At 38.1% G+C, this 26,901-nt stretch overlaps 2 protein-coding genes across 2 annotated transcripts; one reads left to right on the top strand and one right to left on the bottom strand.

The window, feature by feature from the left end:
- Positions 1-718: 718 nt before the first annotated feature.
- On the top strand, positions 719-11,247 carry LOC116628991 (glioma pathogenesis-related protein 1-like; the record flags this gene model as incomplete). The annotated part of the gene is made up of 4 exons (XM_032399287.1): positions 719-831; positions 7,759-7,841; positions 10,759-10,785; positions 10,889-11,247. Coding segments are annotated over 4 exons (378 nt in total), but the record flags the coding sequence as incomplete, so codon positions are not given.
- An 82-nt stretch (positions 11,248-11,329) lies between these two features.
- Positions 11,330-26,024, bottom strand: LOC116628990 (KRR1 small subunit processome component homolog). The gene is made up of 10 exons (XM_032399286.1): positions 25,916-26,024; positions 22,993-23,165; positions 20,743-20,877; positions 20,439-20,564; positions 20,264-20,347; positions 19,082-19,138; positions 17,165-17,335; positions 14,879-14,956; positions 14,679-14,772; positions 11,330-12,190 (listed from the first exon to the last, which is right to left on the bottom strand). Exons 1-10 carry the CDS (start codon positions 26,001-26,003, stop codon positions 12,048-12,050), a joined length of 1,149 nt encoding a protein of 382 aa, XP_032255177.1. The 5' UTR covers positions 26,004-26,024; the 3' UTR covers positions 11,330-12,047.
- Between the last annotated feature and the right edge of the window lie 877 nt (positions 26,025-26,901).

The following is a 26,901-nucleotide window of genomic DNA, read 5'->3' as shown; positions in this document are numbered from 1 at the left end:
ACCAGATTCCCCGAGACCTGCCCCTCTGCCTCTTAACTCAATGCGAATGACTCTCCCTATTACCTGGATCCCAGCTCTGCTGGCCTTCTCTCTGCCACTCTCACAAGCCGGTTCCACCGCGGGGCCTCCACGCCTCTGCTCCCTCGGCCCGGGAGGCTCTTCCTCCCACATTTAGGTCTCCTGCACATTCTACCCGCAGTGCGCCTCCTCCATGGCCCCTTCTCTGGACACCCAGGCTCAGCTCCTCTTCCCCAGCACTCACTATTTTATTTCAAGTGCCCAAAATGATCTTAGTATTGTGTGTATGTTTATTTCACACACACCCCAATAATAAAATTCCAAGCCTTGTTTCCAACTGAATTCTGAGCACCTGAGTGCTCCTTGGTAACAACGGCTTTCCCTGCTGGAGTGAATACACCTCATTGTGTTTAGGAAGGCCTACTCATACTCAAATGTTCACTTTATTGTCTTTCTCTCTTTTTTTTTTTTTAAGATTTTATTTATTTATTTGACAGAGAGAGACACAGCGAGAGAGGGAACACAAGCAGCGGGAGTGGGAGAGGGAGAAGCAGGCTTCCCGTGGAGCAGGGAGCCCGATGCGGGGCTCGATCCCAGGACCCTGGGATCATGACCTGAGCCGAAGGCAGACGCTTAACGACTGAGCCACCCAGGCGCCCCTATTGTCTCTCTCTTGCTACAAATCCTTATTTTCTTTCAGGTTGTCTGGGCAGACAGTTATAAAGTTGGCTGTGCAGTACAGTATTGCCCCACAGTTTATGGCATTAACCGCTTAACCAATGTAGCGCATTTCATATGCAACTACGGACCAGGGTAAGTACCCAAATCAACCTCTTTCTAAACTTCTTTTAAATCTACTTTAGAAGTATTTATTTTCATTATAGAAAATTGGGATAATAAGAAAGTGTAAAAAAGAAAATTAATATCACTATTAATTCCTCTACCCAGAGATCTACTCCATTAACACCTGGTACATTTTTTTTTAATATATGTGTGTGTGTGTGTGTGTGTGTGTATGCACCCTTTAGAAGTGCTATATAAATACACACATACATACACAGCACATGTTTTTAAGAGTGGCAAGACTAAAATGTTTTCAGGGACATAGATCAATGGGAAATGGTAATAACACCACAAAATGGGAGGATTGGTGTTACTTTATATTTATTGGTTTTTTTAAAACTTGGCATGTTTTGCACAATTTTCAAAAAAAGTAACTCAATTAAACTTCTCAATTTATGTAATTTATTTCATTTACTTTTGAAAGTTTTGGTTTTGAAATGGATACAGTTTTTCTTCCTTTGGAAAATAGGGTAGACCCATGACATGCCCCCACCTTTCTTTAAACATATATGTGTGTTTATGCATCATACACGTTATTGAGAAAATGGAGATCATACTGGAAATGCACATTTTCTACTTTTTACTTAAAATTATACCATGAGCATTTTCCATGTCATTGAATTTTTAAACATATGAATAATTAGAAAAATAATGAAAGTACCCTTTCACAAAGATGGCGTTGAAGGTGAAGAAGGAAGCCTCTGCCCTTCCCAAAGCCAAAGCCAAGGCTTTGAAGGCCAAGAAGGCAGGGCTGATAGGCGTCCACAGTCACCAAAAAAAAGAAGATCCACACATCACCTACTTACTGATGGCCCAAGACACTGTGTCTCCAAAGGCAGCCCAAATATCTTCAAAAGAGTGCCCCCACGAGAAACAAGCTTGACCACTATGCCATCATCAAGCTCCCCCTGACTTAATGAGTCAGCCTTGATAAAAGCAGAAGACAACAACACACCTGTGTTCACTGTGGATGTCAAGGCCAACAAACACCAGATCAAACAGGCTGTGAAGAAGCTCTATGACTTTGGGTGGGGGGATGGGTTAGCCTGGTGATGGGTATTAAGGAGGGCACGTTCTGCATGGAGCACTGGGTGTTATACACAAACAATGAATCATGGAACACTACATCAAAAACTAATGATGTAATGTATGGTGATTAACATAATAAAAAAAAAAAAGAAGAAGCTCTATTACTTTGACGTGGCTAAGGTCAACATCCTGATCAGGCCCGATGAAGAGAAGGCATATGCTCGAATGGCTCCTGACCATGACGCTTTGGATGTTGCCAACAGAATTGGTTACATCTAGGGCTTCCAGTTGGCTCAGTCAGTTAAGCGTCTGCTTTCAGCTCAGATCATGATCCCAGGGCCCTGAGATCGAGCCTCATGTGGGGCTCCCTGCTCAGCGGGGAGTCTGCTTCTCCCTCTCCCTCTGCCACTCCTCCCCCTTTGTGCTCTCCGGCACGCTCTCTCTCTCTCTCAAATAAATAAAATCTTTAAAAAAAAGTTGGGGATCATCTAAACTGAGTCCAATTGGTTAAATCTAAACATACATTATTTTCACGATAAAAAAATAGACTAATACTTATAAAATGCTTACTATATGCTAAGCACTTTTTTAAAAGATTTTATTTATTTGAGAGAGAAAGAGAGGGAACGCACGCTTGAGCTGGGTGGGGGGGCAGAGGGAGAGAATCTCAAGCAGACTCCACGCTGAGCACAGAGCCCCACATGGGGCTCTATCCTGAGACCCAGGAGATCAAGACCTGAGATGAAACCAGAGTCGGTCACTTAACCATCAGAGCCACTCAGGTGCCCCGCTAAGCACTTTTCTAAGTGCTTCATACATATTAACTTACTTACTATTCATGAAAGGTCTTGAGATGGGTCGTCTTACCACCCCTGTTTGGCAGTTAAGAAAACTGAGGTACTGACAGGGTGAGTAGCCTGCCCAGGGTTCCACCATTGGTGACACTATTTCATATGTCACCAAGTCATAGATGGACTGTGACCTGGGCTGTCTGGCTCCCGAGTCTGTCCTCTAGATGGACACAACAGCTCATCCTACTGAAGAATTTAGATTGTTCTCTGTGTTTTAATATCTGATGAACAACCTTGTATAGAAGTCTTTGGTCCCATCGATTTCCCTACAATTCCTAGAAATAATATACTAAGTGATACATGTGAACATCTTTAAGTTTTAAAAAATGCATATGGCCAAATTATCCTCCACTATTATTTATACCAATTTATACTCCTTCATTAGGACTGGGATTATCATTTTTTAATATTTTCCAATTTGATATAAAGTGTTATCTCATATTTTCTTTTGCATCTCATAGACTACCAGTGATTATACATTTTCACCTGATTGCCTATTTACATTCCTCCTTTTGTGAAGCATATGGTCTGCTCATTTTTCTACTAGAGTGATTTTCTTAATGGTTTATGGTAGTTGTTTGTATTTTAAAGCTTTTAACCCTTTGTCAAATATATAACATTTATTTTAGTATTATTTTTTTAAGATTTTATTTATTTGCCAGAGAGAGAGAGAGCTCACACAAGCAGGGGGAGCAGCAGGCAGGGGAGAGGGAGAAGCAGGCTCCTTGCTGAGCAGGGAGCCCAATGCAGGCCTCAATCCCGGGACCCTGGGACCATGACCTGGGCCGAAGGCAGTTGCCCAACTGACTGAGCCACCCAGGCGCCCCAACATTTTTTTTCTTTGTTTCCCTTGAATTTTGTTTGGATTTTTCCAATCTTTGGGATTCCAAAAGATCTGTTAGAAGCCTCTCTCTCTTTCCCTGAAGTAATGCTCAGAAGAAATGTTTGATAGTTTGACTGAGTGTAGGTGGGAGTGAAAGGACTAAAATCAGGTGTCATTCAGAAGAGAACAACTTTGACTTAAAATCCCAAAGTCAGAAAATAGGGAAGGGGCGCCTGGGTGGCTCAGTCGTTAAGCGTCTGCCTTCGGCTCAGGTCATGATCCCAGGGTCCTGGGATCGAGCCCCACATCGGGCTCTCTGCTCTGCAGGAAGCCTGCTTCTTCCTCTCCCACTCCCCCTGCTTGTGCTCCTGTTCTCACTGTGTCTCTCTCTGTCAAATAAATAAATAAAATCTTTAAAAAAAAAAAAAGAAAATAGGGAAAACCCAGGAAAAACCAGCCAAAGCCATCAAGCCAATCAGTGGTGACTTTTCATGACATTTATATAACTTAATGGTTAAGATACGGGGTCTTGAGACCCACTACCTTGGTTCACTTACTGTGTGACCTTGGATAAGTTACTTAATTTCTCTGAACCTCAGTTTGCTCTGCAAAAGATCAGGATAATAAAAGCACTGACTACTTATCAAGTAGCTATGAAAATTACATGAGAGGGGTGCCCGGGTGGCTCAGTCGTTAAGCATCTGCCTTCGGCTCAGGTCATGATCCCAGAGTCCTGGGATTGAGCCCCTCATCAGGCTTCCTGCTCCGCAGGGAGCCTGCTTCTCCCTCTCCCACTCCCCCTGCTTGTGTTCCCTCTCTCGCTGTGTCTCTCTCTGTCAAATAAATAAAAAATCTTAAAAAAAAATTAAAAAAAAAGAAAAAGAAAACTACATGAGAAAAGCTAGGTAAAACACCAGGTATATGTAATACCTGGCAATGGTGATTATTTGAGAAGTACTCACAGTTATTGTTATGATGAGGCACAAATGTGAAGTCTTCTGGCTTATACTCACTTTACTTGCTTTTAGAGTTCTAAACAATAAGTTGTAAAACTTAAAACCAGTTATAATACTTCTATAGAGTAACATTCATTTATTCATACAAATAATTCATACATTCGATTATTCAACAAATATTTGTTTACTGAGCTTCAAAGGAGAACCAGCCCGACACAGTCCCCGCTCTCACGGAATTTGTATTTATGGGGCAGAAAGACAATAAAAATACAAATAAAATAACTGCATCATGATAGGAGTAATGAAGGAAATACCAGTAACACTGTAATCGACACTGTCAATAGGCAGGACCTTACTTGAATAAAATGATGTACTTGAGTGTAGGCATGAAGAATAGAAAGGAACCAGACATGTGAAGAACTTCAAGAATGGATGTCTGCTGCAGAAAACACCTGCAAAGCTTCTGTGGAGAGGATTCAAGAACGGACGGAAGTGCAGAGTGCGTGGACCACTGAATGAGATGCGACTGGGGGAAGGAGGCAGCTCAGCCTTGCAGGGCTGTGTAGGTCATGGCAAATTTAACTGTATTCACATCACAAGAGGAATCCTCCAAGTATTTTAAGCAAGGGAGTGACAAGACCTGCTTTAAATTGAGAGATCATTCTGTATGAGATGTGGAAAATGGATTGGAGGGTATGGAGTGGGGGGCACAGAGGCCAGTTAAGGATGTCCTCATTTTCTACTGCCTTCTGAGCTGGTTTTTCTCCTCAAAGGCCCCCATTCCACATAATTCTAAGAAGTCCAGTATCTTCCCCATTTTTCTGAGATTTCCTAAGAGTGGGGTGAGGATGCTTAATTCTCCTGTCACCTGTAACTCAAGCTCTGGAGTCAGTCATTGTCCAGGACAGTTTTGACTCCTCCTCCTGGCCGCTTCAGATCATTCTGATCTGCATTTTTTGAACGTAGACACAACTCTCCTTCATTCTCCTGGGCCCCTCTGAGCTAGGCTATCTTGTGATTGATTAGTGGAAGAGAGGATTATAGCACGTTAGAGGAAATGACAACGCTGACCATCAGATCCTACAAGACCTAGTGTGCTCTGCCTTAAGGACCCTTAACTCATATTTATCTTTTTCTTTAAAGATCTTTTCTCAGGGCGCTTGGCTGGCTCAGTCAGTAACCCTTAGACTCTTGATCTCGGGGTTATGAGTTTGAGCCCCATGTTGGACACAGATTACTTTAAAAAAAAAAAAAAAATTCTGTCTTTTCTCTTCCTCAGTCCTGGGGCCCTGACTTTCTCTCTCAGGCTACCAGGGGAAACACTAAAATTTCTTGCTTCTTTATGGACAGAATACTTTAGGGCTCTTGGTCTCAATTGTTCCTATCCAGACAAATGCAGGCCTTTCCAGTAGCGTATTTCTCCCAGGATGAATTCTGCCATTTCCCTAGAATTCGTAACTGCCTTGTCTTTAGCCTGGTTTTGAAACAGTAATTTCTTCTTCTTTATAGTTTGGAATACACAATTCAACAAAGAATGAAACAGCACAAATGATTTTATTAAAAACATTCTAGAACTTGACCACTCAATGAGTTTTGTGCTAACAATGAAAGATATCCCCATAATTAATGTGTATTTTGGAGGTCTTTTATAATTGTTATCAGAATATTCCTTTGACTATTTTCCACAGTGTAAAGCAAGCATGAGGATAAACTTAGTTTCTGAAACAACCTAGATTAATTTGGAGCCAAACATGATTAGAACATATATTTGGTGTTGGGAACGAGGTGTTAATAAAAAGTAATATCTCCTTAACTTTGGAGGTAAAGCTATAGTGTTAGGGGAGGGGAGTTGACTCTATGAACTTGGAGTTAAATCTTTATTTTCACTAACCTCTACTGAAAATAACATTTCATTATGTATGAAGACAACACTTCAGCCCCATCAGCAATACCGTAACTCTGTTAGTACTACTTCTATCTTTGTAAATATCAGATATTCTCATAGCACATTCCATTTGCTGCAGAGATCTCAAAATATGGTTGTAATCTATCATTAAAGGTACTATCATTAGAATTCTTGCTAGATCTTATTTAATATTTAATAGAGGACATATTGCTATATCAAAAATATTTTTAACATTTGGTAACTATTTGAACTTACTCGGTTTCCTTTATAATCTTACAAACTTTATTTTATGCACTTAAAAACAAACTATTTTGGGGCACCTAGGTGGCTCAGTCGGTTGTGTCCAACTCTTGATCTCGGCTCAGGTCTCTGTATCAGGATTGTGAGTTCAAGCCCTGCATTGGGCTCCACCCTGGGCATGGAGGTTACTTTAAAAAAAAAAAAGTAAAAATAATTTTGAGAGTCCATAGGCTCCACCAGACTGCCAAAGGGTACCATGACACGAAAAATTAAGAACTCCTTTCCAAAAAAGATGAGTGCAATGGCAGAGTTACTGAAATGCATGTACAGTTCTCATCATTACTACTCTGAAGATATTCATGGGGATATAAAATGCTTGGATATTATTTCACTTTCTAGTGTATGACCTTGGTCAATTATTTACACTCTGTGCCTCACCTCTAACTATATTGGGGATAAATAAATAATAGTATCTTCCCCATAGGCTACTGTGAAAATTAATTCATTCAAGGATGCTTAGTACAGTAATTATTATCCACATTACATCTTTTATGTGAAAACAAATTTAGAAATTCCCCCTCATTTTTTTTTTCTTTTTTTAACCCGGCCAAATGACTCCTGTCCAACTAAAACCAAGGAGGCTTGCTAAACTGAGAGGAGTAAATGTGGGTCATGAGACCTTAGGATGGGCAGTTTTTTGGATGGTAGTGATCATACAGGCCAGACAGTTAAATAGAGCGAAGTGTTGCCCTGGAGTCAGACCAATCCAGATTTCCTTGTGACTCTGACATGTATACATTGCGATTTTTGACAAGTTAATTTCTTAGAGCTTTAGTTTCCTTATCTGTAAAATAAAAATAAGAATAACTTCCAGAGTTGTCTTAAGAGTTAAATGAGAAGATGTAGGTGAAGACATAGGTTCACAGACATAGACACATAGAATAAAACTCTATAAATATTAACAGGCTTCCACTTCCCTCAACCCTCGGAATCTGTGGACTTCCATCCTACATATTTAGTCAAAGATTCACAGTAAATGTCATTGGAAAAAAAATAATCTCTCCTAATGGACGGCTTTTTTCTACTTTACAGACAAAGCTATGAAAGGCCATACAGAAGAGGACCGACTTGCAGCGCCTGCCCCAGGGATGACAAATGTTTGGGCAATCTCTGCAGTGAGTAAAAGGAAAAATCTACCAATAATACATGTGCTTGAAACAACTTTCTCTGCAGAGTTCAGAATGCAAATGTTTGCTTTATCCTAATAGCTATTTTCAGGGAAGCTGGAGTCAGGTAGCAATCAAGCCGATGGCTTACTGTCCTGGGAATGAACATATATTCAAGGTAAATTTAAGGAAGCAAATAAGAACCTTCTTTTTTAGCTCTAATCAGTACAGCAAAAAATAACTATGAGGATAGAAACTGTAGACCCAAGATTTGCTCATTTCAGCAAGATCAAAAAAACTCCTGATTTGTAAACACTGATTTCTCATCTTCACTTCAGGTACAGCCATACTTTTTTGATCAGCTCTCTGAGCGGTCATTTCTCCCCTAGTTCGACCATTCACTTCACTCACAGCAGTTTTGTTAAAGCAACTCAGTAACATGTAGCAACGAATCTCTTCTCGTAGCATCAATGTATTAACTGAATTTTTCATGTTGCTACAATACTACAAAGCGTATTATTTTTTTTTTTTCCAAGTTAGGCAGTATGACATAGGAGTTAAAACCACACATTTTTGAAACGGTATGCCCGGGTTCAATTTCCAGTTCCACCACTGTGACCTTGGGCAACTGTCTGAACCAAGTTCCTCAACAATAAAATGTAGACGCCCCCCCATCTTCTTCTTCTTTTTTTAAACATATAATGTATTATTTGTTTCAGAGGCACAGGTCTGATTCATCGGTCTTACACAATTCACAGCACTCACCAGAGCACATACCCTCCCCATTGTCTTATCACCCAGCCACCCCATGCCTCCCACCCCCCTCCACTCCAGCAACCCTGTTTGTTTCCTGAGATTAAGAATTCCTCATATCAGTGAGGTCATATGATACGTCTTTCTCTGATTGACTTATTTCGCTCAGCATAACACCCTCCAGTTCCATCCACGTTGTTGCAAATGGCAAGATTTTGGTTTTTTTTTTTTTTTTGATGGCTGCATAATATTCCATTGGAGGGGGAGACGAACCATGAGAGACTATGGACTCTGAGAAACAGAGGGTTCTAGAGGGGAGGGGGGGTGAGGGGATGAGCTAGCCTGGTGATGGGTATTAAAGAGGGCACGTATTGAATGGAGCACTGGGTGTTATACGCAAACAATGAATCATGGAACACTACAACAAAAACTAATGATGTAATGTATGGTGATTAACATAATAAAATTTTAAAAAATTAAAAATAAAAATAAAAAATATTAAAAAACAAAAACAAAAAAATCAAATGTAGATGGCAGTATCTCTTCACAGGTTTGATGAAACAGATCAAGGAAAAGAGAAAGTAGTATCTATATTTGGAACAAGAACCTGGCATACAGTAGCACTCAATAAATACTACCTATTATCCATAAATTCATCCTTCCTGTACTCCCAAATGTTGAGTTTATTTACTCTTGGTGTTTTATGCCCAAACTCTGTCACGTTTTTATGCCCACGAACAAACCTCATGTTTCTTCTTTAAAATCTGTGGTGAAAACTGAGACAATTATTTTAAATTATTCAAGGAGTAATTCAATTATTGCCACTGGTTAGCTATCTTTCCCAATGGATTCTAAATTCCAAACAGGTAGGAATTATGCCTAATTCACTTACACCCTAGTCTGGCAAATAAGCACTAATTTGAAGGCATGTTTCCTTCAAAAAATATTCCTTCTCTTTAAAAATCTAGATAATTAGTAATAACTTCACAATGACAAGAAGAAAGTTCCTGGAATTTTAGCTTTTGATCTTGGGAACTAGCTTGAAATGGCCTCTAGTCTTGCGGGATAAAAATTCAGAAAATGAAGGCTGTGATTCAATAAAAGCCCCTGGGCCCTTAAGAAAAATAAAGGGCAAACATGCTAATGTGCATGAGGGTAAAGAGCTTTTAACAGATTCCATCTCTGGCAAATTATGACAAATATTGGAGGAAAAAAATTCTTTCTGGTGCTTTAGGTACTTACTGTTGGCAGGTTCAATAAATACCCACGGAGGCCAAATCAGGATGGTTTTGCGTAATGTGCTGGGTATGCGAATGATACATGGGATGATTTTAGCTAGTGCATGAATGTACATTTGTTTCAATATTCAAGAGTTGAATATTTAACATTTAAAAAATGTATATGTAAGAAAAAATGTAACTAGCACAGCATATCCTTGATTTCATGGCATTAACTGCCCAAAACAGTTAAAGTAGCAGCAGCTTCCTGGTAACTCCCTACAAAGCCCCCTCACAGGGATGATGATCAGGGATGCTCACCAGCACCCCAGCCACGTCCTTGCTGGGCTGCGACACAGATTTCAACACCAGCTGGCAAAGAACTGGTGTAGAGAAGGTACCTATTTAATTAGAAAAGTATCAAGAAGGCTAAGGCAGATGTAGAATTTTCTACCTAGTGTTCTGAATGTCAAAATCTGAATAAAGCTCAGTGAAAAGAGAGGGATAATTATGACATTATGCAAACCAAATCCCTATAAGAGAGAGGTCATGGTCTCTTTATTACTGACTGACTGATCACAAAACAGTATCATTTTTCTCAGGGAGGAACTTATTTCCAGGAAAATATTTTAATAAATTGCTCACATTGACTATTACTAATAATTATTTTTATTCTTAAATTCTAATAGTTTGTTATTTTAATTGTATTTATTATCTGCTAGTTATGGTATGTAAAATTATTTTCCACTTATAGTAATAGTATATAAAAAGTTTATAAGGTCAATTTAAAAATATCAAGTTAGTATAGTTAGTACAAAAAATCTTTTAATAACTAATGTTTGAAAAACACTAAGAAAGTGAAAGCAACAGTTAATGGTCATAATTAGAGACTTGGCTTTTTAAAATAAAATAAAGCCTCACCAGTACATATTTTTTTTCTTCTTCTGACTTTACAGCTAATCCAAAGCGAGACAAAGTCACAGGTATGTACATAAATCTTTCATTGTTCCATTAAGATCTATGTGAATTATATTATTGCATTCTGAGAAACAACATTTAAGAGGATATTTTATGTTTGTTTCACAGGTTACTACTCTATTGTGCATCCTGACCGGCCAGTATTTTCACGCAACAAATACCTATCTCTCTTTCTCACTGTTAGTCCACCAATCCTAATACTGAGTGCTATAATGATCATTTGGGTCAAGCACAAATACCCTCATTTAGTTCTTTCGAACTAATATAATTCACAAAAAACCACAATTCATTCAGATATGTGTTTTTTTAAAAATTAACAGGTATATTTTTTAATTCTAATTTTAAAACATTTCAGAAAAAAATACGTTGTTGCAGTAAACCCTTAATAAAAAAACTGTTCAACTTCCTATCTCTAGAATAAACTCATTTTTACTTTCCACTTCTCTATGAATAAGCATTGTTTTCAGGCTGCCAAAGCTATGACTTTCAGTAAGTAACCCAGCCTCTGTATGTCTCAGCTTCTAAAACTACAAAATGAATGTGCTCGATTTAGGTGATTCTAAAAAACTCCACTGACGCTCATTAGTAAAAACATTTCTACATAACTTGTTGCATGCTGCTTCAATTCTAAACATCTGGTCTCCCTACCCCCCCCCACCTTGCAATCTGAGGTCTTTGGTTTACCATTTTCCCAGACTCAGTATAGTAATTAAAGGATTTAAGGGGCCTTGCTTTTTTTGCTTATGGGTTGTTTAATCTTAAACATAATGTAGAATGAGATTATAAAAAGAAATAAGCCTAAACGTTTACTCGTTAGCAATAGAGAGAGCACTGCAAATTTATTTTGCTCAAAACCAAATGGTGGGACATGATTATATTTAAAGACTAACCAGTGGCATCAAACACTGGATTTGATGGATAATTACAATAGCCACATTCCAAAAATCTTTATATAAACAACCTAAAAATTACATCTAAAATCATGCTTAGGCAAAACACGCCAAAACAGATTAGGTGCAATATATACAAAGACATATATAGCACTTTCTAGCATAAAGTTTTCCAAAAAACACACAGAGAATACAATAATTTATATTTATAAAGGACAGCTGTTTATATAAACACTGTTTTGAAGAATGACATAAACTCAGAAAAATGTGATCAGAGTACTCCTTCTCACATACAGGCTACTAATGCCCTAGTATCTCAAAATCCTTTACAAAAGGAGATAGCTTAAAGGGTTCTCATCCAGGGTTTTTTTTTAATGTTACTTTTTTTTCTTCTTTTTTTTTTCATCTGCTTCCATTTTAAGCTTAACTTCTTCAGCTGAAAGAGCTCCCAGTTTCTTATTCTTGGCTTTCTTAACCTTTTCCTTGATGGCGGCCACATCAATTTTATTTTCAGTAGAAGCTAAACAAATTAAAACGATATATGTAATTCTTTAGATTTTACCATAGAAAACATAAAGAATATGTATTTGGTACAATAATTTCAGAGTACTGTTAAAAGGTGAAAGGTCATGTTGTAAAATATAAAACACCTGCCTAAAATATAAAACAACTGCCTAAAGGAAAGTTAGACACTGAAGAGAAAACAAATCATAAAGTACTTTAAAAATACATTAGTGAAAGTACACATGAAAATAGCACATTAATAAAGGTACAAATGAAAATGGCACTATAGTTTAGCTTTTTAAACTAATTATTGAATTCAACAATATTAAAACTTCATTTTTCCCCTTAAATTGCATTTGAGATTAGTTTTACTTATATTCTTTCCCATATTTTAGAACTGCAAGAGTACTCATTAAAATGCCAATTTTCGGGGCGCCTGGGTGGCTCACTCAGTTAAGCGACTGCCTTCGGCTCAGATCATGATCCCAGGGTCCTAGGATCAAGCCCCACGTTGGGCTCCTTCCTCAGTGGGGAGCCTGCTTCTTCCTCTCCCTCTGCCTGCTGCTCCCCCTGCCTGTGCTCTCCCTCTCTCTATCTCTATCAAATAAATAAATAAAATCTTTAAAATAAATAAATAAATAAAATGCCAATTTTCCATTCTGCACATTAAAATAACTTAAAATTACATTTCATGAAGAATATTAACATGTAGCCCTTCTAGCTTCCATAATTTTAATTAACTAATCATTAAGCTTTAGGTCAAAATCTACTTCATCTAATACCACACATAAAAACTTAAAAAAATAGGGGCACCTGGGTGGCTTAGTCCGTTAGGTATCTGCCTTCGGCTTGGGTCATGATCTCAGGGTCCTGGGATCAAGCCCCACATCGGGCTCCCTGCTGATGAGTCTGCTTCTCCCTCTCCCTCTGCCCTCCCCGTTTATGCTCTCTCTCTCAAATGAATAAAATCTTTAAAAAAAAAACTTAAAAATAAAGTTTTCCAAATATTAGTTCAATGAATGACTAGTAGTACTTTACTTAACAAGGTTTTGGTAATAAAGATAATGATCTGAGAGTATTTGGAGATTCTCGTAACAGAACCCAACCATGGAATCAATGCCAAAAGCTTGAACAACAAAGAAAAAGAAGGAGAAAAAAAAAATGTAGGTTTTTCTCACCCTTTAAAGAGCAGTATTCAGAGCATAGGAGAATCACAAGATAAAACATCATCAAACTTCCCAGCAACTTGAGTAGAGATGTAGAGCCTTCACTATCATGAAATAGCTACATTTTTAATCATTATAAACGGAGATTAAAATGGCTACTAAATGACCTTCAAAGTAAAACTCACAGGCTCAGCAAACTGGAAATTATAATGCTTATGACATTTTTAACTTTTACATAACCAATGATCTACACAGAAGAATACAGTATTTTTAGAGCTATTAACACTGATGTAATTAATATAGGATATTAAAATAGTAATGTTATGTCTGGTTTTGACCAATAAGTCAGGTACAATAATGCCAGTGACTTCCCTCCCCTCACTGTGTCACTGGCTACTCTGGAAATTTACTTCAGGAAGAGTACAAGTGTTACTAGTGGGAAAGAAAATGCAGAAGAGGAAAGGGTAGATCAAATGAGGCTAGGAATAGAAAAGATACAAAATTTTTCTGAGTGTTTTTTTTTTTTTAATCTTAGAGCATCGAGGAGGGAAGGGCAGAGGGAAAGAGAAAATCCTCTAGTGAACTCCTCGCTGAGCACAAAGCCTGACGTGGGGCTTGACCCCAGGACCCAGAGATCATGACCTGAGCCAAAACCAAGAGCCAGCCGCTTAACCAGCTGAGCCACCCAGGTGCCCCACTATGACTTTTTAATAGCTCCTAAGATCTTGTTATTTTGATGGTGTCCTTTAGCCCACGGTGATCAGAAATCCATCATAACAATATAGGAATCAAACTTTAAGCCATGGATCACATAAGTAAAGAGAAGAAAAGCATAACCTCTGATAAGCTCTTTCTGAGAGGCATGATAACAGAGCTCGGGGATCTCACTGCTTTAGTTACTTTTAAATCTATAGAAGATTCACTGCTCTAAGTTCATAGCTTTCACAACAGAGAGTCCTTCTCCAGCAGGCAGTCTGCCTCTCCCTCTGCCTGCCGCTCCCCCTGCTTGTGCTCTCTCTCTGACAAATAAAATCTTAAAACAAAACAAAACAAAACAAAAAAAAACCCCAAAGAGTCCTTCTCCAGCACAATCAGAGGTCAGGAGAGGACTGTCAATCCAGGACATTCTTAAATAGGCATTAGCTGCTAATAAATTATAGAACACCTCAGTGGTCTCGTCCCTAGGATTAGTGATTAATGAAATGTCAACAGAATTGATGAAAGATATAGTTATGTCTTTAGTTAACACTCAAAGAGAGTCAGACAAATTCCCTATGGGTTTACTTTTCAGCTAACAGACTTTAACATCAAACCAATAATTGGAAAACAAGCATTTACCTTCCTTTGGTTTCACAACTGGTTTTTCCTTAGGTGGAATAAAAGCTCTGTTTCTTTCCTCTTGTCTTTTACTAAGAGCTTCTGCTTGTTTAGCCTGCATTATTAATAAGAAATACATTAATAACACAATTTATCATTAAACAGGAATTGAAATTTCTATGAACTGTGCTATCAGTGTTGTGAGCTAGACACAGTCTTACCTTTATGGCTTCCATTTTCTGTCGCTTCTTTTGACTTGCCTTCAGAAAATATTCACCACTAGCCAATTCTTTATCAATCTGTTGAAATCAGTATTTACAATTACATCAGAAATAAGGTAAATGAGAAGTCATCCCTAAGAAAGGCACAATGTCCTTGAGGTAAAGACAGTGAGGTCAAAAATCTATGATCAATTCATAAAGGCACTGACATTAAAAGGAGATGTGCTCTACGCTGAAGGGAATACAAGCAATAAGCATGGAGGTAGGAAAGAAGGTGATGTGTGCATGAAATATACAGCAGGCAGTTTTAGATGGGCTAGAAGATCAATGATTCAGAAAGGTGTGAGGAAACTAGAAAGATAATCTGGGGTAAGCTTGAAGAAACCTGAATGCCAGGTGAGAGGGTAGGCTATGATTTAGAAATGACTCCAGGTTTCTGAGAGAAAAGAAAGAGACCAAAGCAGCATTTAAAAGGTACAAAAGAAAGAAGAGATAAACGCTTGGAATAAAGTAGTGGCATGCAAAATGAAAGGCAAGAATTGTTAGGATTTGGTGACTAATTCAATACTAATTAGAGAAAGCACTAGCTTATTCATTCAAGATATAATTGACTTATCTCACACTTACACAGCATTATTATATCTAAGGCAATGTTTTAAAACTCTTAATAGTTACTAAGCTCTTTACAATTACTAATCATTTAATCCTCATTAACAATCCTTTGAAAAAGATGTTTTTATTATCCCCATTTTATGTACAGGGAAACTGAAGCACGGATGGGTTAAATAAATTGCCAGTCATGAAGCAAGTAATTGGCAGAGTAAGTCAACTGAGACATCACTGTTTTAAGAAGCTTAGCCATAGGGAAGAAAGATAAGACAATTACTAACTACAGGACAGGGCCATAAGAAGTATACCAGGTGTTATGGAATGACAGTTGGGTAAATAAGATCACTCTACTTTCCCCCAACAAACAGTTTCTTTGTTTGCTTCCCTTTACAGAATAGACCTCATGAACCAACACTTCCATTGTTTTATCACCATGATCATTATTTCTTTTTCCCCTCTGACCTTTCATCAAACCTCTGAAATTCAAACTCCAAATACAGGGCTATGGAAAAGACAAGACAGTACACAGAAAGGGATGTGTTTACATGCTGAGAACAAAGCACTAGTAGAAAGGAAAGACTTTAAGATACAGCCAAGGGAGGGAATCATGAAATAAGATCCCTCAGGAGACAGGCTCAAAGATAGAACTCAAAGAACAGGTAAAGAAAGAATTGGTTCAGATGGAGAAAAAATAATTATAGGTGAGAGAAAAGGAAGCTGAAGGAATTCTCACTTGATGGTCTTAAATATTTCCATAAAATAAAATGAATGTCATCTGCTAGGAGTGAGAGGGTGCTTCAAGAATTAAGAGGACAGGGGCGCCTCGGTGGCTGAGTGGGTTAAGCGTATGCCTTCCACTCAGGTCATCATTCCCTTGGGCTCCCTGCTCAGCATGGAGTCTGCTTCTCCCTCTCCCTCTGCCTGCAGCTCCCCCTGCTTGTGCTCTCTCTCTCTCTGTCAAATAAATAAAATCTCAAAAAAAAGAAAAGAGAGAGAGAATTAAGAGGACACACAGAATTACCAGACAATAGTGAGGATCTACCTGAGGTTGGAAACGTGAAATTATAGTGGATTTAGTCCAAAGATAAGATGTTCTCCAGCTATGTTTAGTAGCCACATTATAGGAAAGAAGCCAAATTTTAGGACTGATCAAGTTTGAGAGTTTTGCTGCACAGGTGTGAAGAGAAGGAAAAGGCAGCATACAAGAAACAGTGATGGACAAGAGAGAAAAGGAAATTTGGGGGAAAAAATGAAGCCAGAAAACAGGTGATAAAATGAGAGGCATTCATAACTTAGAAAAAGGATGGATGTGAGAATTTAAGATTTCAAAACTGGAGCAGTCATATAGCACATGGTCACAGGAAAGATGCTAAAGCAGAGTGAGAGCATTAAGGGTTAAAGCGTTAAAATTTTTTTCATCCATGGAACAGGTACTGTGGCTATAGGAGCACAACTGACAGCAACCACCTAGACATAGTTTACACTCCTACTGTGAAGCCCCCACCCTCCGCGCTCACGCACTTAGCTCAAAATAAGCCTATTTACACTTACCTTTAGTTTCTTATACCTGGACACACACATACAAAGTCTACCTAAATTGCTCTCCATAAAGTTTCTGACAAAACAGATTAAAATGGTTTCCCCCTCATGTAAAGAAATTCAACATTTAATACTGACCTGACTTTCTGGCTGTGGTGGTGGGAATGGTGTGTACTCTTTCTTGACAGTTTTTTTCTTTGGTTCCTTGCGTTTATTCACATTCTTGTGCTTAAACTGTGGCAAAAATCTTTCCCAACTTTGTGATCTTAATTCAGAATCTTTTGCCAACTCTCGTTTAATCATTAAGGTCTTTAGTCATGGGGATATATGAACAAAGTAAGAATTTTTAATTTTATAAGCCAAGCATTTGTCAAACTAAGACTTTACAAATACTGTTCCTATAAATAATTCAATTAAAATGAGTAGTTCTTGGGGCACCTGGCTGGCTCAGTTGGTTAAGCGTCTGCCTTCAGCTCAGGTCATGATCCCAGGGTCCTGGGACTGAGCCCTGCATCGGGCTCCCTGCTCAGCGGGGAACCTGTTTCTCCCTCTGCCTGCAGCTCCCCCTGCTTGTTTGTTCTCTCTCTGCCAAATCAATAAATAAAATCTTTAAAAAACGAAACAAGGGGCGCCTGGGTGGCTCAGTCGTTGAGCATCTGCCTTCAGCTCGCGTCATAATCCCAGAGTCCTGGGATCAAGCCCCACATCAGGTTCCCTGATGGGCGAGGAGCCTGCTTCTCCCTCTCCAGCCCCCCCTGCTGTGTTCCCTCTCTCGCTGTCTCTGTCGAATAAACTAAAAAAAAAAAAAATTTTTTTTAATTAAAAAAATAAACAAATAAAAAACAAAACAAAACAAAAAAACCCGAGTAGTTCTTAATCTCCTCAGTAGGAGCAAAACAATTCCATAAAAAAAAGTAATCTCAAACCAAGCATCAGAAAACCATTAGAAATTTAGATTAAATGCAGAACTGCCGGGTGCCTGGGTGCTGTCAGTTAAGTGTTTGCCTTCGGCTCAGATCATGATCCCAGGACTCGGGATCAAGCCCCAAGTTGGGCTCCCTGCTCAGCAAGGAGCTTGCTTTTCCCTCTCCTCTGCTTCGCTCCTCCCCCCTCTCTTTCGAAAAAAAAAAAAAAGAAAGGCAGAACTGTTCAAATAAACTGAGATGAGACTAATTCAGCTTTTCAACCATTAGTTCATTAAAACCTTTAAAATTCAACTTAATAGGAGGAGAGTTCTTAATTAGCAATGTTCCCTGAAAGCAGGAAGTTTCTGGTAGTACTTTATCACAGGGAAAGAAAAAAGTAAACTTTCTCTTGATCAGATAAAAACAATATTCTCATATTTCTCCTACTCCATTTGAGTTTTGCACACATTGGGACATCAAAGGATGCAAACCAGGCATCAGATACAAGACAAGCTCTCTTTATCTTTAATGTCCCAAGGCAACTCAAAATCATTCTTTCACCCCAATCTAAGAGTGACTTCATAACTTCATCAAATTTAAGTGGACTGCTTAACAAATACCCCTCACAAAATAGCTCATTACAGCATGGTTACATTTCCAAGTATAATCATGAATGCTGTGCACACAGGGATTAACATCTCTCTCAAAGAGTTTCTAATTTGAGCGTTAAATAAAAAGTTTTAATACAATCTGAAATATCCCAGACTCTACTTAATAGAAAAAGGCAGAATTCTGAAAGATCACATCTTTAAATATAGTAATAGGCCCATCATCCAAGAAAACCTGATTGTTATCATCTACAACCAACTCTACGAAACTTACTTCCTTTGTATTAGAACTATGTCATACATTACAGGATCCCCCTTCAATAGTTTTCAGACTGCATAACACAGAAACCTAAGTCTCCAAGGATGTAACTACTACAGGACTAGGGTAGAGTTGAGTGGGCTGAACTCTACCTCTAAATTACCCTAAATACTTCTACTTTATCTATTTTTTGCATTAGGCTTCCAGAAAAGATTTAATTTCAAGAAAGGTTTCTGTAGCTAAAAGAAGTCTGACAACCACTGTTAGAGTAATATAAACTCACTTTAATGTTATAAATTGGATGAATATTCTTCATAGTATCTAGGACTACTTTTCGAACCTGAAATTTGCAAAGAAAAATGAATTAGTCACAAAGATTTTAACTAAGTGGAACTAAGTGGAAGGGGATTAATATACTGCAACATATCCTATGAACCGAGCAATGACTACCAAATTGAATATAGTAGTTCCTTCAACTGCTTTGAGTGACTTCTAGATCTTTCGTAATAGTCAACCTCTCTTGGACTCAATGAAGTTTCTCAACTTTACTGCTAAAATATAACATATAGAACTAATACAACAACATTTTGGAACTGTGGAATTTAGGCAGAAGGCAGCTAGATTTAGAGTCAGAAAATACGTGCTCAAATAATGGGAATGCCACTTCATAAGGTAAAGTCCTGTTCCAGCTTTCTCATCTGTAGTATGGAAATAAAACTATCTAAAGGCTCTGCTGTGAAAACTAAATAAGATAATATAGTTAGACTTTACAAAACTATAGGGTATTCAATATACTTACGTTAGTATTGCCACATGAGAAAAGGGCAGATAACTTATGAGAAAGAGGTCTAACAGATCTGCTATTATGGGTCCTGGAAAGCAAACAAGACCTCATAGCCAGATCCAGACAACCAAAGCAGTTAACAGAAACCAAAATTGCTCCACAGATTTTCTCATAACATTAAATCTGACAGATAAAAAAGTTCATCAATACATTAAATAAACATTCCAATAAAATTCAGACAAAAATATATATTTTAAAGATGGTTTCAGAATCTGACCTCTACTGGTTTATATAGGTTACTGCAAATGACAATTATCACCATTTAATTCTCTAATCACTTGAGCACATGTAACTACATATCTCCCAAATGTGCTACAGACTAAAATCTTAAAAACCTACTTAAAATTTGTAGTGGAAAGAGGGATGATGTGCAGACCTTCTAATTCGGAAATGGATACCTCTTTAGTTGCCAAAGGTTGGCCATAATACGTTAGGATCTAGGAATGATGATTCCCTCAAACAACATGAAGCACAAAGTATTTACCAATGGGAAATCAAACAAAGCACATTCTAAAAAAAATAGTAATTGCAAAACAGTATATTATCCAATGAACTATTATAACCAAATTACTTAATTTGTTCTCTGCTGAAAATTAACAGAAGATAGTAAACACTACTCACCTCTTTTAAGCCACTAAAAGGTCCAATGACTGAAACTGTGTTTCCCTGAACCATAATATAACAGTTTGTTAAGAGTTCCAAAGCCTATATCAAAAGAACAGTAAGTTGAAATTCAATACACTGAAAAACTAATGACAGAGGAAGACACTTAAGTTTTCCACTGATAAAAAAGTACCTTCAATGTAGATCCTTTGGGACCAATGAGACGTTGTCTTCTTTTTACAAATCTTTCTTTATTTCTTACTAAAGAACCTATTTTAATGATGTCACATGCAACATCATCCTGAAGAATTCGTACTGCCTTTTGGAAAAATGAAGGAAATATTCCATCAATATTCTTTACAAATGCATTTATTTTCAAGGCCCAGGCTAATGAAATTGAAGCAGAAAAATGAAAACTCTAAGAGGGAAGGATGCAGTGCTATGTGTTATCTCTAATGTTGATGCAAATAAAGCAAATTTTGTAATTCTAAATTTACCTGTTCAAATGAAACACTCCTTGCTAAAAGTTTTATTAGGTCTCTGGCCCTAATGATGATATATGGATCAAAAGTCTTCTTTGTTGTACACACAGTCATACTGCCCTCAATCAGGTCCAGGGTTGCATTAATGTGCTGCAAAAAGGAAAGAGCAAATACACAATTGTCTAAAAATCACTTCATTTTTTGGTAATTATAGAGCCTATCCTAATCAAACTACTAATTACTGTAAATTAAGCTCTCATTCTATCAACTCCCTCCTTGAAGAAGCTGAGTAGTTGATATAAATAATGAATACTTGATTACCTTCATATTTCAAAGAATATAAGAAACACGCAACTGAAAGCATTATACGTACTTTAGAATACTTTGTACTTATTGGAATAAAGATTACTTCTAGTTTAAAAAATACGTATCAATGCAAATGAAGCCATACTTAAAACCTAGGGTAAAAATGTAAAGCTACATATAGCTCCCCTATCCTGGACCCAGCTCTGATCTGCCATCTGTTCCTTAGGGTGAGAATGGACTTTCCCTTTCAAACTTCTTTCTAATTGGTTTGTATTAGCTAAATACAAAGTAAAAACAAATTCTCACAGGTTCAGAAAGAAGCAATAATTGGAAAATCATGCATTAACTCTTAGTAGGAAGAACCAGATTTCAACAAAGCAAATTAAAATGTCATTTTCTGACTGGAGCATACTCTGAAGAGTATTTCAATGTAGTGAGTGATGAACAATTCAACATAAGGTTGGGTCTCTATGAGTTTACAAGAGTCCAATCTCAGATACAGACAGCTGTAAAACAGCTTGCGGTTTGCTGAACCACCGTAATACCTAACGGGCACAAACAACTCCAGAGCAGTCACACAGTTGAAATATACATTTTATTTTTTTTTATTTTATTTTATTTTATTTTATATCACCACCTAGTGTGCCCATGTGTGTACATGTTTTTACACATGTGCCCAAATACACACATATACATGAACCAAAAGTTTCATAAAATGAAACTTATCCTTACCATATGTGATACATTATTTTTTTTCTTTTTACTTATTTATTTTTTGGGTACATTCTTTTTTTAAAAGGCTCATTATATCCACTAAATGGACTTCTTGCTCCACTAATGAATTTTAATCCACAGTTTGAAAAACAAAAACAAATATACTGTTCTAGGGAAATGGCAGCAACATACAAGGGAAAGTTGGCCACATCCCCATCTTTCATTTAAAATGAAAATTAAGGGGCGCCTGGGTGGCTCAGTCGTTAAGCGTCTGCCTTCGGCTCAGGTCATGATCCCAGGGTCCTGGGATCGAGCCCTGCATCGGGCTCCCTGCTCTGCGGGAAGCCTGCTTCTCCCTCTCCCACTCCCCCTGCTTGTGTTCTCTGTCTCTCTCTGTCAAATAAATAAATAAAATCTTAAAAAAAAAAAAAATGAAAATTAAGAAATCATCCAGGAACATGCCTCAACTTAAAACTATACAGAAACATGGCAAGTATCACAGTATAGAATAGGCATCCTGAAACTTGGGAGTTCACAGTTGAGTTTCAGAAAGTCCATGAGATCCCTAAATTTTAAAGGTATGTGAATTTTTTAAAGTAATCTATTACTGACAAAATTAAAAACGAGTGGAATATAAGAATAAAGCTTAGGGCGCCTGGGTGGCTCAGCGCATTAAGCGTCTGCCTTCAGCTCAGGTCATGATCCCAGGGTGCTGGGATCGAGCCCCACATCAGGCTCCCTGCTCAGCAGGTAGCCAGCTTCTCCCTCTCCCTCTGCTGCTCCCCCTGTGCTCTCTTGCTCTGTAAAAAAATAAAAAAATAAAAATAAATAATAATAATAAAATAAAATAAAACAAAAAGAATAAAGCTTATATTTAGGCTGTTTAAAATACCAAGGGAACCAGGGGTGCCTGGGTGGCTCAGTTGGTTAAGCGTCTGACTCTGGATTTCGGCTCAGGTCATGATCTAAGGGTTGTGAGAACAGGTGCCATGTTCAGCGCAGAGTCTGCTTGGGATTCACTCTCTCCCTCTCCCTTTGCCCCTCCCCCCAATCACTCATGCACACGACACTCTCGTGCTCTCTCTCAAGATTTTTCTTACACAAAAACAAAAAACAAAAAACAAAGAAACCAAATTAACCAGTTATGCCAGTACCTTAAAAAAAAAAAATCTATCAGCATACATACTTATTTAAAAGTAAAGGTATAAGAACAGAATCTCAAATAAATATGTAAAATGTGCATACATGTTCATTCAAGGCTTTCTGTACCAATGGCCAGCACTCTTTCAGGTAAGCTTCCCTATATTTTGGGAACAAAGTTGCAAAACTGCTCTCTTCCAAGAGTCCTCTGGGATTGTCCTCTTTGGAAAAAGCCGGTTCCTTCCAACCATCAGGAACAGTGAGGAGTTCTGATTCATCTAAAGACGGGAAGAAACTTACACATAAGATTTTAGCCTTCTTTTGGACACTTTTTTGAACACTTATTTGCATACATTTACATGCTTCCCAATACTCTCCTTGTAGTTCCTGTTCCTATGCTCTTTAGTCAACAAAGAACATGCCTCGGTCATTATTATCAATACACTGTATTAAAATTAACTGTATATACTTCAGCCTCGTAAGACAAAGTTCCTTAAGGGCAGGACCCTCCTTGGATCCACAGTAATTAGCATATGCCTGACAGACAGTGGGGTACTCCAGAAACTTCTATTGCATTACACTATTAAAGATCCAAATACCCCTTTGTTTACATGACTATTTTCAATATAACCTTTTAGACTTTCCTGAATTGCAGCCTTGTGTGTGTGTATATATATATATACATATGCATATATATTTGTGTTTGTGTGTGTGCATACACACACATATACTTTCAGCTACCAATCACTGGTACAGGGTTTTAGACTTTCCAAAGAGTTTTCATATGCCTTATTTCTGTATACACCTTCATGACAACTGTGAAAGGTAGTAGGAAGAACCAGTATTATTTTCCCCGTTTTATAAAAGACGTTCAGTCCAAAAAGATTAGTGACTTGTCTAATGGGACACAAAGGTGATTCAGTCTAGGTCTCCTTTTAATAAAACAAAATGTCTCCTAAGGGCCATATATGATCTCCTACATCATTTATTAAAACTCCTGGTCCTGGATTTTAGGAATCTCTTAAATCTAACAGCTATGCTTTAATTCCGTACTCCTCAAGGGTATGACCCACAGGCCTGCAGCATCAACATGAACTAGGAGTTAGTCAGAAATGCAGTTCTTGGACTCCAACTCAGACCTACCAAATCTGAATCTCTGGAATGAGCCCCAGGAATCTGTGTTTTAATAATCTCATCAGGAGATTCTTACGCACACTAAGTCTGAGAAAAGGGCCTTTGTTAAACTTGTTTGTAAACTTGCTTCTCTTTCTTATACTCACATCTACTTTGTTATTTCTGGTTCAAATCACAGAGAATTAGCTAGTCTTCATACATCACTTCCCAATATCCTTAAAAAAACAAAACCCCTCCAATTCTATAACTGTGATTACTTAAAATGTTTATCTTACCAAGTTTCTACCCAATTTAAACACTTCAGTGGCTACAAATTAAAAAACAAAAACAAAAAACCTAGCAAAAGAAATACACAGGAGTTTCACAATAGAGGAAGTGCAAATAGCCCAAAAAACATGTGAAAAGATATGCATCCTCACTACTAAAAAGGAAAATTCAAATTAAAACCCCAACCAGACACCATTTCATACTTACCAAAATGACAGAAATTCAAAATGCAGATAATATCAAGTGCTAGTGTGGATGTAGAGCAGTAAAAATTCTCATCCACTGCTAGTGGGAGTGTAAACTGACACAACCCCTTTGGGAGTGATTTAGCATTACCTGCACATACCCTAACTTTCATGGATTCCAGTCCCACTTACATAATCTGAAGAAAACTCTTGAACATGCAAACCAGGAGATACACAAAAAGATGTTTATAGGAGCATTGTTTATAACAGCAAACAATGGGAACAATCCAAATGTCCACCAACAACAGAATGATAATATAAATAAGTGTATATTCATAGAAGAAAATCTCATCAATATCAAATGAAAAGAATAAACTACAGCTACAAGTATCACCTTGACTCAATAAGAAAAACAAAGTTTAGCCTAAGAAGCCAGAAGAATGTCTACAGCCCTCTTGCATTCATATAAAATTCAAAAACTGACAAAATCAAACCACTTCGTGCATAGGTGGTAAAGATTATGCAGAGAACAGAAGATCAAAACGATTCAGGATGGTTACCTCATGTCCTGTAAAGGAAAAGAATTATCATCTGGGAGGTGCTCCTAGGGGGGTCGGGAGTATGGTAATGCTTTTTCTGCGTAATGGTATTGAGTGCTCCTTTCTCACCTGTTGTGTTTATTCTTCAAACTGTACATAGACTGTACTCTATGTTACATAATTAAAAATAACAGAACTCCTTTAATACTTCCCTAATGCCTACAGAATGCGAGTTCAAGGTTTTTAACACTTCGAATAAGACTGGTTGCTCGGGTCTTGGGCTACTTCTCTAGCCTCTCTTCCTGTCATTCATACTGAAGAAAATGTATAAAACCAGACTACAAAGGAAGACAGCAATTTACAAGTAGGGCAGTCTAAAATTAGAGTACGAGTCGTGTCGTCTAATATTTTAGCGGTTTGACGAACGGGAATGATGATAATGTTACAAAATTTCACTAACGGACAAACTAGCGTTAAGAACACGCCAGATACCTCCTTCTCCTGTCTCACTCCTTTATTATCAGCGTTCACTCATATATACAACGACCTCCTATTCCTACCCCATTCCATCCCTCATTTTGTCAACGACTTCCAGCCACCGCCACGAGTGTAAGGTCCTGCGGCGCCCTCCACGATTTCTTAATCCTCTTCCTTTGACAGAAGACAAACTCTGCAACATCTTTACTTTGAAAAGCCTCTAGCAAAAGCGGTTAGGAACACGTGGCTGGCACCATACCTGCCAGTCGGTCCCGCAGGCTTGGCCATCATCCCCAATCCTCAACAATGGTAGGTACTCAACTTCACAGAACACACTAAGGCAGCGTTACACGTCCCCAGCCAGCGGAAGAAAACAATCATAACTCAATATCCTAATATCAGGTTTCAGTTCTCATTCAACCTTACCTCGATTCTCCGGCTTCGGCTTCTTGTTACGAAATAATTCACTTTTCCCGTCCGCAGCGGCCGGCCCGTTGTAGGAGGAAGACGCCATCTTCAAATTGCTTCCGGTGTTACCGGAAGTGGAACTGTTCTTAAATCCTACCGGATTTTAGTCCTGAAAATCTGTCTATTCAAATTGAGTTCCGTAGAACTTAGACGCGATCTGCGCCATCTCCGTGCGTGCGTACGCTAAAGCCCGCGTTATTTGCACAAACTACAAGCGTTTCTCCTGCGTAGCCAATGAAGAGCCGGAGACGTCTTTCCCAGGATGCATGGCAATCACGGAGTTTAGCTGCATGCTGGGAATTGTAGTCCACGACTATGGGCAAGGGGAGCCTGTCTTACCCGTAGTTTTCTCTTGGTCCCGGTATCTTACTTAGGACCCCGAACTCCAGAGTTTGGCCATATAGCGCAATCGGTCTATCCTTGATGTCACTCAGTCATTCATTTGATAATATTTATGTGACTGTCAAATAAGTGCTAGGTCTAAATACGAAAATACATAATCCTTGACGGCAGGGAGTGACAGTAATAGCCAACATCTATTGTGAAACTACTTTTCGCCGGCACTTTATTTGCATTTCTAATTCTTAAACAACATTAAAACAAACAAAACTCCCTAAGATTGATAATTTTTTGTAGGATAATTTTTAAAAGTCTTTGTTTCTGGTGGTAATTTCCTAGAGTCTTGGTATACCTCTTTCTAAGCCAGAAGGATAGTAACTAAGTGACACTTCTGAAGAGTTTCACCTAGCCTAAGATTTCCCAAATACCTCAAGATGTGAAGTTCATCATTACTACAAATTTTTACACTTCTAAAAATCTAAAAATTTTTAGACACACTAAAGATGAAACTTCTTTTGATGACTGATCTTACTACTTGCCATTTCTAAAGTTTTCTGCAGCACAATGAGAGAAAGTCTTTGATAGGTTGAATTTCTTGTGTTAGT

The sequence above is a fragment of the Phoca vitulina genome, unplaced genomic scaffold, assembly GCF_004348235.1.
Source record: "Phoca vitulina isolate PV1807 unplaced genomic scaffold, GSC_HSeal_1.0 scaffold166, whole genome shotgun sequence".
NCBI lineage: Eukaryota > Metazoa > Chordata > Mammalia > Carnivora > Phocidae > Phoca > Phoca vitulina.
Note: the sequence above shows the minus strand (reverse complement) of the source record. Positions and strands in the feature narration are given on the sequence as shown.